Source organism: Antedon mediterranea, chromosome 10, assembly GCF_964355755.1.
Source record: "Antedon mediterranea chromosome 10, ecAntMedi1.1, whole genome shotgun sequence".
Lineage (NCBI taxonomy): Eukaryota > Metazoa > Echinodermata > Crinoidea > Comatulida > Antedonidae > Antedon > Antedon mediterranea.
This window is the reverse complement of record NC_092679.1, coordinates 23,025,152-23,038,806: the sequence shown is the minus strand read 5'-3', so window position 1 is coordinate 23,038,806 and position 13,655 is coordinate 23,025,152. Positions and strand designations below refer to the sequence as shown.

The following is a 13,655-nucleotide window of genomic DNA, read 5'->3' as shown; positions in this document are numbered from 1 at the left end:
TAACAACTTCGATTATATTAATGTAAGGGGTGACAACATCATCCAGAACTTATCGTGGCAAACTCTTGAAGAGAAACGAGATTTCTCCCTAGCATGTCTAATGTATAAATGTGTTTACGGCCTTGCACCAATTAGATTAGTAAATGAAATTGAATTGATTCGCGATATTCACACCCACTTAACACGTGGAGTAGAAAATTTGAATGTAACAATACCTAAATACACCCTTAGTAAAATGAATTCGTCCTTTAAAGTTGCAGGCGCAAAAATATGGAACAATTTACCAATTAATATTAAATCGGCACCAACAATTACGTCCTTTAAGGCTAGATACAAATCTCATTTCTTTTCATAAAAAACTGACATGTATTATATTTAATTAAGTTTCTCTTTTGTATATTTTGATTAAGACAGGACCACAATGTAAAACAGATACACTGTTATCTGATTGTTTTATCCTGTATAAATATATTATTTATTATTATTATTATTATTATAATAAATTGTTGTAATTTATATGCACATATTAAATTAATACCCGATTTCTTATTAGTAATTTGTTTTTCTAAAATGGTCTGAACATTCTGTTTATTTGAAATTAATCATATCAAACTTTCTAGTTCCAAGTTTTACCTGCCCACCATCTTCTGGAATAATAGGCGCATGCGTACAGTTATGCAGAGATGATACCGACTGTCGGCCTGGCTTACAGTGCTGTAGCAACGGATGTGGAACTCAATGTGTACAGCCACAGAAAGGTATGCTTTAGGATGTAAGCTTGGGACGTACTCGCAATTAAAAATAAAGTTTATGGCCAATAATCACTTTTTTTTAATCGTCACTGAAACAACCAGGACCTTTATACAGCTTTTGAAATTTTATTTTAACTACGGGGTGTGCCGTCCGACACATTATTTGTTCGTATTAAACTAATGTTACACAATTTTCTTTACTCCAGATGGACAAACTGTTTGTACGTCTTGGCAATATATACCGTATCCGTACAGTCTGTTCCAGTCTTTTTATCCTCGGTAAAGAGAAAACATTTATTGTTGTTGAAACATAGTACTTATGAGGTGCAATAAGCAGCAAAGTGTATGTGTGTTAGTTGAAATGGGCGTAAACTAAATTGATGCTTATGGCGCCCTATAAAATCTCACTACTAGTTGGTATTAAGTAATTAACGTAATATTTTTTAAAATATTAGTTGTTCACATAATGGTGACTGGTTGACAACCCAATGTTGGCGAGAAGCTGGTCTGTGCTGGTGCGTAGACGGAAGAGGAAGGAAAATCCATGGCAGCATTGTGCTGGGAAATCCAGACTGTTCAAGATATTACAGTAGGACTGTTTGTTTTATAAATGTTTTAATTAATACTGTTGTGGACATAAATCAAATAATATTTTATGGATATGGATATGGATAATTATGTACTTAATTTTTCTTTTTTCTATAGATGGAGGCCTGCCACCATCCAGAAATGGTAAGATATTTGTTTAGTGTCTTTAAATTTAGATGTCATGAGACAGTCCTGTAGACAAAATCAAACAGTTTGTGTGGAATAATGATGATGGTCACCTAAACAGAGAATCACTTAAACAGAAGGGATATTATGTTATTATATTTTTTTGGCGTTTCTGGGAAAAACATATTGGTTTTTTGTTTATATTTTTAGATGATAATGACGAGAACACAAGGAATGGTGAGTTGGCTTACTTGTGTTTTAATGTTCGTGATGGTAATACATAGGCAAATGCGTAATACATATCCCATAAAAGTACAGACAAGAGTAGTTGATTTATATTCAAAATTGTTAACCACATATGTCTTTCTTAAGTGTTCAAAATGTTCTTATGACTTGAGAAAAACCTAGTATGAAACATTCATGATCATATTTATATTATTGCATCTAATATTCACTTTGCTGCTATTGCAGTGTGTCGCGACAATACTCCGTATCTCGATTGTCCCCGGGATCTTTGCGATTCCAAAGTCTGTCTGGGAGACCACACTGCCGTCTGTAGAATGGACTCATGTGGAAGTTGTTCGTACGCATTCTATGATCGACTCAATAGACAAGTAGATTGTTCAAAAGGTAAGTTACTTATCATGTCTGGTGGTGATTTTTAGTGAGAAAGCACCTAGCTGAACCCAGTAAGCGTGTTTCATATATCAAACCTTACTCGCTACGGTAACATAATCATATCCAGTTGAATATACGATTTTACAATAATACACAAACATAACTTGCTGCCGTTATTCGAAAAGAGCAACATGTTTACTGGAATTCGTTCGCTGTAGCCGCACCTGCAAAGTATGCAGATAACCTAACTAAAAGTTTATGTTGTCTTTCTACTAATTTTGTTTAATTTAAAACAATTCTATAACGGTATTGCTTTTTCAATAATTCTAAAATGTCTAAATACAATAGAAACGTCTAACTCTGGTGTACCATTTTCTTTTAAGGTTTATCAATATGTGAGGTCCAGAGACAAACCAGTCTGAACTCTTTACATCCAAGTTTTGCCATTTCTTCAAAAAGCCAACTAAATCATCGACTAGCCAGTATTTGTAAAACGGTGGAAGAAAAACAAGAAAACATAAAACCAAACGATGACGTCATAACCATGTTCAAAGCACTCCTGTCTTTCGCACGCAAACGAGCGTTCACTGTAGATCCGAATTATGACTTTATAAACGTAATTGGTGGTCCTGGTGGACAGGGCTTAAGTGTGCAAGAGTTTCAAGCCCTACTGTCACTGGTTTCAACAGACGGACAAGTAAATCTGCCAACACTGACCACAACAGATCACGAAGGGCCTACATATGATCTCCGAGATCTTTTAAAAGAGCTAGGATTTGATCAGCCCATAGAAACAGATTCAGGTAATCTAAAAATGGGAAAAAATCATCATAAAATTAGAAAAATTAATAAATAAATATAAGCAAAAAAAGGTAAATCAAAGCGAACTCAGCTACAGGAATGAAAATTAGAGAAAGCAGTATTTTATTGAAAGCAGGCCTAAATTGAATTGAATTGTATATGAATGATTTTCATGTTCATAATTACATGAAAAACATAGATAAAAGAATTTATTTAAAAATTATTTATGAACTGTAGATGAGGATATTACTCCTACAGAAGGTAATGAAGACGGCGGACGTGGCGGTAATGGTGGCAACGGTGGAAATGGCGGTAGTGGTGGCAACGGCGGAAATGGCGGAAACGGCGGAAATGGTGGTCATGGTGGTAACGGCGGGAATGGCGGACATGGTGGTGGTGGTGGTGGTGGTGGTGGTGGTGGTGGTGATGGTAGTTATGTACCACCAGGGCCTACTGGACCCGAGAGACCTTATGGAACGAGACAACCAGGAAGTGATGGCATTCCTGGGAGTCCTGGGCAACCAGGCAAACCAGGGCAACCGGGAACACCAGGGGTTCCAGGATCCGATGGAAGACGGAGAAGAGCAACAAAAGAGAACAGTGAGTAAATATGTGATACTGTCTTGAAGTTCTTTATACTATATCTCATGTAAATTCAAAAGGAATTGACGAAAAATTGACCATGCTGTAGGAATCGTAAGATGGATCCCAATAGAGATACACATTTACACATGTAAACATGCAAAGATAGAGCATAAAGCAATCTGTTTAAACTTTCAGATAGCCACATACCATTACTGCTTCCGCATGTTCCTCTTTGTACTACTGACGGACAATTTGAGTGGAAGCAATGTCGTACAGATGTTGATTGGTGTTGGTGTGTTGATGAAGACGGAAGCATGTTGGTGAATACGTTGGTGATTGGAATGGATACTTCTGAGCTTAGATGTTACCAAGATGGTGAAATCAATGCTGAAACAAGTAGGACAAATTATGTTTTTTTCTTTCTAATAACACGAATACTCTAGTAACCCTAAATGATCCACTATTTACTAAAATAACTATAACTAAAGATTATCGTATATATATATTTTACACGAGAAAAATAACATCGTGTAACCAAGATTATTTACAACCATGTTACATTACTAAAAATTTAGATGAATTTTTGGGCCTACAATATCTTGTTCTAAATAGAGTACATGGCCAGTAGACGATACGAAAAGAAGTCAAGTAATACAAACTTTTCCTCCTTTAGTTTGATTAATATCATAATTTTCAATTTTGCTTAGTAATAACAGACACGTTATGCGATGACGGAAGTACCCCGGACGTTTGCTCAGTGGACCGTTGTTCTGGTGAGGTTTGCCACTCTGATGAAGACGACGTCTTCTGTGTGATGGATCCATGTGATAGGTGCAGGCCAATATGGAGAACGTGTACGAAGCCATCTGAGAACATCGTTTGCCAAGGTGAAACCGGTAGTCATAGGGTTGGTAAACGAGGTAGGAGCACGCATGCTCCATGACACTTGTTGATAAACTGCTCGTTTATGCTATTGGACAACAACTACTCTTACTCATCTATTAATATTATTATTAACAGCTTGACTGATTTTACCAAGCTGACATTTTAATTTTCGCGAGTATTCTTTTAACAGTTAATACTGTATTGCCTCCTATATATTTCATTTTATTAATATTATTCATTCTACAATAACGCAATAAAGTATTATTTCTTGAGATTAAATGATTGTTCTTTTTTAACAATTTTCTTCAGATGCATATATTTTCATTCATGTTAGTATTGTTGCTCTTTAGTTTACACTATGTAATAAGTATTAAAGGTTGGCCACACTACAAGACATGAATATACAGACTTATACAGGCCTAAATCACAATCGATTTATAAGTTAATTTGCATAATAATAGTGTAATGTCAACATTAGTGCTGTCAAACATCACTAAGGTTTGTACGAAACACAATGTGACTGGATAATGACGGTGAAACTACAGGATCACAGTATCTAGAAATCTACAATCTACAAATAATTGCCGCAGTCAAGTACGCGCAGAAAAGTAATGTGTACGCACTATGCTATGTTTATATAGTGCACTTTAGGATGTGCATCTTGTTATAGTTACAGCACGCAATTATTATTTAGAAGTTCTTATATAGAAATCCGATACTTATTGAAGAAGAACAACAATAGAACTAAAAGTGCATCTGGCTACAATTCACTGGTTTTAAACAAAATAATATTACTCTCACAGAACCAGAAGAAGCAGCAGTCGACGAGGTGTCGATAGTATGCCCACCAGACCGACCAGCTCAAATATGCACCCAAGACTTATGTGCTATGGAGTACTGTCGTTGGAACCAATACGCACATTGTGTTATCGACATCTGCGGCCAGTGTAAAGTGAAGTTTGTTAACAATAATGATGGAGAAGATGTTGATTGCAATCAAGGTAACTAGTTTCACCAATGCTCTTTCACATCAAAATACCGGGGCGTCAACTCCGGAGTGTCTCCGGAGTCTTGCTTTTGGTGACGTGTGAAAGCGGTATTAGGGAGCGAATTCCGACGCCTCGATGTTGTGGTTTGGTGAAAACCTTTGCAAGTTTTCTTTACTTTTACACAATGTGCAAACTATGATTATTTTTTAATTTTTTTTAAATTTTTATTTTATGTCTTTAGGTAATGTGGCCAAGGATTACCAATAGTGAATTAATCACTGTCCTATCAGATAGGTGGTAATCCCCCCTGATACAGGGGCTATTTTGTGAACCAGTTCACCGGGCTAACCCCCTACTCTTTTCGAATAATGAACTGGGTTCTTTAAAGTGCACACAGGTTATAACTGTGTACACTGAACCTACGGTTTATAGTCCTTATCCGAGAAGACTTGTTCCACCACGAGAACTAGGAGCGAGTCGGCCTCGAACCCTTGCCGATGTTGTTGGCTTTTTAGGTACGGTAAACGGCGCCCCTGCCTTAACCGCTCGGCCATTTGACTCAGATTATATATACAAATGGATTGCAAATGGAAGAGGTCTTGTAATTTAGCAACTTTAGTCCCATTACAGTACTTGTTACCTGCTGATGCCCTCCGCTAGAAGCAGATTGACTTTCATGAATTTGCATTCTTTCCTCTGTTGATCCATCCTCACGCATTTCTGATAACTCATTCATGTCCAGTCCATTCTTATATGTTGTTATTCGCAGCCTACCTCTGTCTTTTCCCATTAATTCTCCCTGCCAAAATCTCCCTCTGTTATGCTTCTTTCCTTACAAGATGGCAAAAAATATTCTAACTTTCTTTATACGCAGTTCCAAGTCGATGTATGTTTGAAAGACAACGAGGAGAATATCGAAAAATGTCTGGAGTTGAAGACGTTGCCGTTCCAGACTGCGACGAAGACGGCAGATACTCGGCAGTTCAGTGCGATTATCTGTTAAACGAATGTTGGTGTGTTGATGAATTAGGAATTAGAATCGAAGGTGATGTTGGAACGATTGATAGAAAACCACAATGCCGTGAGTAACAACAACCGATATATTTCGATATCATATAAAATATACAGTACAATGATTATAATTACTTTTGTTTTCTGTTATTAATAATAAATACGTGTTACATCACCATTTACAATAAATTTATTCTTTTTACTTTTCAGAAAACATGCGGGTAAAGTAAGTATCATTATCTGATACTTATGTGTATGTGACAGGTAGACAATTATTTTACTATTTGGCCATATTTGGACATCGGAAGGTCGAGACATTAATCCATCTCTGGGCTAAGTCAATTTGAGCCGATGACAGAAAACTGAACGAAATTCTGAATTCGGTTGAGATTATCATTCCCATGAACGCTTAGACCTGTATTATTTTCTCCAGTGTCTAATTAAGGGCATAAAATATGAATCTTTTTTATTCATGCACAACTCATCAACTCAGTATTTTAGAATCCGTAAAAAAAATGATTGAAAGCAGCGATGGACTAACAAATCACCTACCTAATCTTTAAACTTCTTTGATTAATCTAGGGGAATTGACGTGGCTTTAAAATTTGAAAATGATTACTCAATTGTTGTCAACAAAACACAGTTGTTTCAAAGGTGAGTGTGGTATTTGTTTTCAGATTTCTTTCGGAATAGGTTTTCTTTTACATTAAAAAAAATATCCTGGTATATATAAAGAAACAAACATTCCTAAGTCATAAGGAGTTTGAACTTATTGTAGGTAAAAAGTCAACAACAAAAATAGAATTGTATACAAAATGTTACAAAGTTAAAACAGTAGTTGAATTATTGAATTACTTATTACAAAATTATTACCACTATTATATGAATGAATGAACGAACGAATAAATATTTTCTTATTCTCAGAGAATTTGCTTTATTTATGAATTCTGAGTATGGGGTTGATGCTAGAAATGTAAAGAATATCATGGTAGGTGTAAACAATTACCGTATTGTCACAAAAGCGTTAAATCATAAAAAGATAACAAAACAACGGAAATAACTAGATGAGAAACATTCGACGGAAAATGTTTGCTTAATATTGACCATGTTTCGTTTTTAACATTAAGAGTAATTTCCAGAAATGTAGGTGTTTTTCTTTTAAATATTTTGTCACCATTAGTTACTCGTTGGTGCATAGTTTACAAAACTGAATCTAAATAGAACATGCACATACGTAAGAAGTGTTCAGGTTAGATAAAATACGGTTATATTACATTTTGCAACATTTTATCTTGGACAATAGATAACTCGAGGAAGCATCAAAGTGGATTTCCAATTAATTGAAGATGAATCTGAAACTCTATCAGTAACAGATCTTGTCGTATTTATGGAAGAACAGGTAGGTGCTTGGTTCCCACTAGAGACGTAGTACAACGACGTACGTAAAGGATTTGACCAATCACAAGCGATTGATTGACTGTAGCTTGTCATTGGTCAACTCGTTTGCGTTGCATCTACGTCCTTGCGTTGCATCACAGTGAGAACCAAGCTTAATGTAATTCGCTTGCGTTGCGGCTTACGTCCTTGCGTTACGTCGTCCTAGTGTGAACCAAGCTTAATGTAATTCTCTTGCGTTGCGGCTTACGTCCTTGCGTTACGTCGTCCTAGTGTGAACCAAGCTTTAACTAGATATTTCTGCGGCGTTCAAGAATTGAAACGCATTTGAAACGTAGTAATGAACCAATAAATGTTCATATTCAAAAATGTGTTTTCATTTCTTCTCAAAAAATAACAGAAGAAAAATAATTACGATGAGTAGCGAGGATAAAATATTACATAAAAAAAAAATATGTTTAAATTTAACGTTTTGTTTATAGGTAAATGAAGGGAATTTCCAGTTCGAATTCGAAGGTTCACAGTTGGTAGCCTACCGGGATTCCATTACGTTCAGAACACTGTATCAGGACCAACAAAACATATCAACGAATAACCAGTCAGGAACCGTCGGAGTTGTATGCGCTGTCATCGGCGTCTTAATAGCTTTAATAATCTTTCTATTAGTTCTGGTAAGTTGGCACTAAATTGCAAAATGACCAGTTCTTAATTTTGGTGATGAATTACTGCGAGACGTCTATAATATGGGGATTTCCCTAATAGGCCCAACTTGTAAAATTCATGAAAACAATAGAGGGCGCTATAAATAACCATCGGATAGAGGGCGGTATATTTATTAAAAAAAATATTCGGGTAACATCTTCATCAAGTGGCAGGTCTACTAGAAGCCTTTAATAAGGAAATACGTTGAATTACTAATAACAGAAGAAAATGTTTGCTTAGCATAAAATGGATGCAATCAATAGGCCTACTATACTCCGAACGACGTCAAAGTCCTAATACTGTGACCTAATATAACTTATATAACACTTATTAATAAGCATAATACAAATCAAATTAATAAATACAAAATTTAAAAAAATACCAGAAGATAGCAATTTTAGCAATTGTTCGCCTTTCTCTACGATTTTACATTTAAAAGAAAAACATTATCTGACTGTCTCTTCATTTAATTTTGCAGGTGTACAAGAAGAAACAGAAATGTCAACACAATAAAAAAACAATGCAAGAACAGACATATATTGAGAACATGTATAGTACTATTGATGAAAAATCAACAATGAACATGTAGCTCATCATTGGAATGCTACCAACTCAATCGCACTTCATTTAAATTCTGGTTTTCATAGAAATGACACTATACTCAGAACCTGTTGGTCATTTGACCTTCGACATGCACTTTTATAATTGTTTTTTTTTATAAGAGTAAAAACTCAGCAAGCACAGTACATTTAACAATACTGAAGGCTGTATTTATTTTATCTAAAAAAAATGAAATACTCGTGTTAATGACAGCATAAAACGAGTTAATAGGCGTATAATTCCTGAAACATTAAAAATATAGACACGTCTAAGCACCTTTATGAATAGGGAATAGGCCCTATTGAATAAAATACTATTAACTATAACTTAGTCTTTTTTTGTAATGGTCCATTAATTTGTAAACAGAATAATCAACGAAAGAAGTTTATAACGATGATAGTCAAGTTTCTATGGTTGGCGCGCCCGGGCCAACTAGAATTACACTCAACCAATTTGACGAAATTCTATGGAGAACGCATAGTAAAGTAGGCCTACACAGCATGTTTAAAATTAAAATTAGCCTACCCAAAATACACCACTCTAGTAAAGCTTATAACAGCAACATTAATTATAAAGGAAGAAAACACGCTTACCAAATTTATCAGTATGTTCTTCTTGAATATAGGTAAACAGGTCTCTTCTAAGGAGTGTTTTCACAGCTATAGCCAGTATTTATTCTTACAGTAAAGATTCACATGGCTGGCAAAATGCAAATGAGCTTACTGAAGTGAATACAACACAATGGTGACAGAAAACTAACTAGTAGGCAGAATAAAATAGTGGAACACTATCATGACTAAATGTAAATAGTAATCACTCTTTTTTCATAAATATAAATTTCAATTCGTATATATATTTAAGTCTGTACTTACCGTGTGCCTATAATCGGAAAATAAAATGTTGTAAAGTAGTAGTAGTAGTACGGTACTTTCTTTGTAGGGTAGCGTCCACAATTATCCACAAAGGTTATTGGCGTTAATAGCGATAAATAGGAAATAATTATCTGAGAATGAGAAAAAGCCGCCCAAACCGGTGAGATTCGAATCCGTAACCTTCTGCTTGATATGCAAACCGTTAACCATTAGACCATAAATACAATGGCTTTATGGAATTTTCATTTTCATCACCGACGTCATTCATTATAAATAATCTTTTGTCTTTTTTATTTTAAAATGATTACATTATTGTAAAATTATTAAATGAAAAAACCTGAGTCGTCATTAAATAACTATTAAAACACACCACGATGGCACACTTGGCGCTCCATACAAACGTGACCATTGTGTCGACATCGGAAATCGTTCATTGTGTTCATTGTATCGCAGTACATTGTCTGAACACTGTTTCATTGTCTTCATTATTGGCATAATTTTGCTTAATTGGTTTCGAATTATCCATGTTGCCTTCACTCTGTTCATTTTCGTGATACTGAAGAAAACGGACTTTTTATGTACGTAAGTACTGTACCGTATATAATATTTATTCTTTTATATTGTAAAATGATATTCTTTAGCTTTAGACCACGTAGCCTACGTCTTCCATTATGATTCTAGTTTAATTAGGGAATAATAATAGTTTTAGGGACTAACTTAGTATAACACAATCAGTATAAGAACCCATATTGGTATGAAACACTCCTGCCAAATGCCCGGGTCATCCATTTCATAATTAAAAACGGGTTATTTTAACTCATCTGAATTATAAATAAATTTCATTTCTAAAGAGGTCAGCAAAATATTTTCAATTCAAGTACAGGTATGACACGCCATGTGTGCCAAAATGTTTTTCTTTATTACGAATATTAAACTGTCTCTAACCTACAGAAGTGTTTTACATCATTTTAATCTTGTTGTTAATGTTGTTATTACTATGCAATGCAGCTATTAGCAATACAGGAGAAAATTTAAATTAAGGTCTATTGGTAGGTCAGGTGTCAAATTGAATGTTTCTCCTGGGGATAGGAGGTTTACCTAGTCTACAACTCAGACAATACCTCTTTTATGATTAAATCATATGAGCAAGAGTGGGACAGTTTATTTCATTATTTTTAGTAACCTTACTGTTATTTGTTAATTTAATAGATTGACATCTCAGTGATGTGGACTTTGGCTAAATAATATTGCTGTAGAGAATTTGTTAATTTTCGTAGAGGACGAAGAGGTAATGGCAGTCAGCAGAGCAACTATGAATGATCCAAAACATGATTCCCAAATGGCGTGGCAGTCTCTTGAAAGTCACCAAACATCGCTTCCTGAGGTATTATACACGAAACTTGCATACTTTTCTATAGTATTTACCACCTCCTGGATTATTGGAAATATTTCATTGGCTAGTTGTCCAAGGGGAGTAGTTGTTTGGGTGGTAAATTTCCAGGGGGTAGTTTTCCATCTATAACTGTTACTTGAAAAGTATGGACCATTCTTTTACCATTAACTATTGTGGCAACATTATTAGCACACAATTAACTTTTTTGTTTTTCCACCATACAGAAATTTGATATTTTTATTTGCAGATGGTGTCGCTATCGGGAGAACAGTCGGAAGTGATGACATCTATGTCTTGTTTATCAAAGATACACACGACAGGATCATTTTTGCCCGTTACAGAAACGTATAAACATTTAACATCAAAAGACTTGTTCATTCATCTTCACATCCCATGTGGCCCCAAGAACAGTGTTTACCTTGTAGATAACACATGCAATGCAGGAAAGAAACACTTCTGTCAACGACAATTTTTCCCAGATGACTGTGGAGTTTGGGACTCTAAAAGGGAAAAAGCAGTTACAAATTATTTCATTGTGAACTCAAATGGCAAACTAAGTTCTGTTTATTTGAAGGACAATCTTTATTGTATTGAAAGCAGAATCAAGAAAGTGTCACTGTGGCATCCTTTAGTACCGCAACCAGAGAAAGTTATCAAAATGAGAAGATACTACACACATCTCAAAGCCCCTGACACGAACTATAGAAAACGTGTAACGACGTTGTACGAAAACAACAAACTAACAGATGTAGCCCTCATAGAATATCGCGGATTTTATAGTAATAACCGCATTGCTCATGGTAATTCGAAAAACGTAGAAACAAAACAACCAAAAAGTTTAGAAACGGTAGAAATTGAAACACTGGAACACATTGATCAAGATATAGGTATATCATACGTACAAACCGAACAAAACGGTCAAATCGTAGTAAGTAAAGCACCAAAACGAAGTTATCAAGATGTAGTGGAACACAATGAAATTGATACACTAAAACGAAGTTATCAAGATGTAGTGGAACACAATGAAATTGATACACTAAAACGAAGTTATCAAGATGTAGTGGAACACAATGAAATTGATACACTAAAACGAAGTTATCAAGATGTAGTGGAACACAATGAAATTGAAACACCAACACGAAGTTACCAAGATATGGCAGAACAAAATGAAATTGAAACAACAACACGAAGTTATCAAGGTCTGGCAGAACAGAATAAAATTGAAACACCAACACGAAGTTATCAAGATGTAGTGGAACAAAATGAAATTGAAACACCAACACGAAGTTATCAAGGTCTGGCAGAACAGAATAAAATTGAAACACCAACACGAAGTTATCAAGATGTAGTGGAACAAAATGAAATTGAAACACCAACACGAAGTTATCAAGATGTAGTGGAACAAAATGAAATTGATACACCAACACGCAGTTACCAAGATGTAGTGGAACAGAATGAAATTAAAACACCAAACCGAAGTTATCAATGTATGGCAGAACACATTGAAATTGAAACACCAAAACGAAGTTACCAAAGTATGGCAGAACGGAATGACATTCAAACACCAATACAAAGTTACCAAGGTATGGCAGAACAGAATGAAATAGCTACACCAAGAAATTTCCCACAAGTTTACAATATTATAAAAGAATATAACATGGTGCGGAAGAATAAAGTAGTTCCAATGAAGGTTTTGATAATGCTGGAAAATGAAGAATTAGTGCAAGGGATCATTCAGAGAAAAAGGAAACATCCGATTGTAATACTACACAGTGACACACAGTTGGTTAATTTTAAACAGAAATTTAGCGTAAAAACAGATTATGGATTTGACATTGTAGTGGTCGATAGGCCATTTGATATTGGGCCAAGTTACGTAACAGCTACTGTGTATAAGAATTACACTTCTGTAACTGGTGAACATAGTTTAGTATTGGGACCTATGTTTTTGCATTGGGATTTTGACTATGCAACTTTCCACACTCTGTTTTCCCATCTCAGCGGAATATTAATGGAAGATCAAGAAGATATACAGAGTTTGGATTTTAAAATTGGAAGCAATCAAGATCCAGACCTGACGAAGGCACTAACCCAGTGTTTCCCGTATTCGACGTCTGTTTTGTGCAATGAACATATAAAACAAAATGTATGTAAACACTTAATAACATAGGTTGTATGTATAGTCTGATAGCATCATTTGATTACAAAGAATTATACCGACAAAATGAATACAACATTTATGAAACCAAGTAGCTAGTGTTTTATTTCCATAAGGAAGTCTTTGATGAGACAAGTTAGAATTTAGCAGACGATTCACATATTGTTATATTTTAACATG

The 13,655-nt window shown here is 35.0% G+C and overlaps 2 protein-coding genes and 1 long non-coding RNA gene across 4 annotated transcripts; 2 read left to right on the top strand and 1 right to left on the bottom strand.

The window, feature by feature from the left end:
- Nucleotides 1-1,735: 1,735 nt before the first annotated feature.
- Nucleotides 1,736-9,812, bottom strand: LOC140060487 (uncharacterized). The gene is made up of 3 exons (XR_011847334.1): nt 9,646-9,812; nt 3,678-3,857; nt 1,736-2,892 (listed from the first exon to the last, which is right to left on the bottom strand). It is a non-coding gene; the product is annotated as an uncharacterized lncRNA (long non-coding RNA).
- On the top strand, nt 5,141-9,278 carry LOC140060486 (epithelial cell adhesion molecule-like). Its single transcript, XM_072106722.1, has 8 exons — nt 5,141-5,356; nt 6,219-6,425; nt 6,566-6,581; nt 6,938-7,009; nt 7,280-7,343; nt 7,659-7,754; nt 8,233-8,421; nt 8,931-9,278. The coding sequence occupies exons 1-8, from the start codon at nt 5,245-5,247 to the stop codon at nt 9,039-9,041; spliced, it is 867 nt and encodes a 288-aa protein (XP_071962823.1). The 5' UTR covers nt 5,141-5,244; the 3' UTR covers nt 9,042-9,278.
- Nucleotides 9,813-10,371: 559 nt separating the features above from the next.
- Nucleotides 10,372-13,570, top strand: LOC140061027 (uncharacterized). 2 transcript variants are annotated; one of them, XM_072107431.1, is made up of 3 exons: nt 10,372-10,502; nt 11,134-11,308; nt 11,565-13,570. In XM_072107431.1, exons 2-3 carry the CDS (start codon nt 11,216-11,218, stop codon nt 13,485-13,487), a joined length of 2,016 nt encoding a protein of 671 aa, XP_071963532.1. In that variant the 5' UTR covers nt 10,372-10,502; nt 11,134-11,215; the 3' UTR covers nt 13,488-13,570. The 2 variants fall into 2 exon arrangements, with proteins under 2 accessions (XP_071963532.1, XP_071963531.1); XM_072107430.1 differs by having other exon boundaries at nt 10,401-10,506.
- The last annotated feature ends 85 nt before the right edge of the window (nt 13,571-13,655 follow it).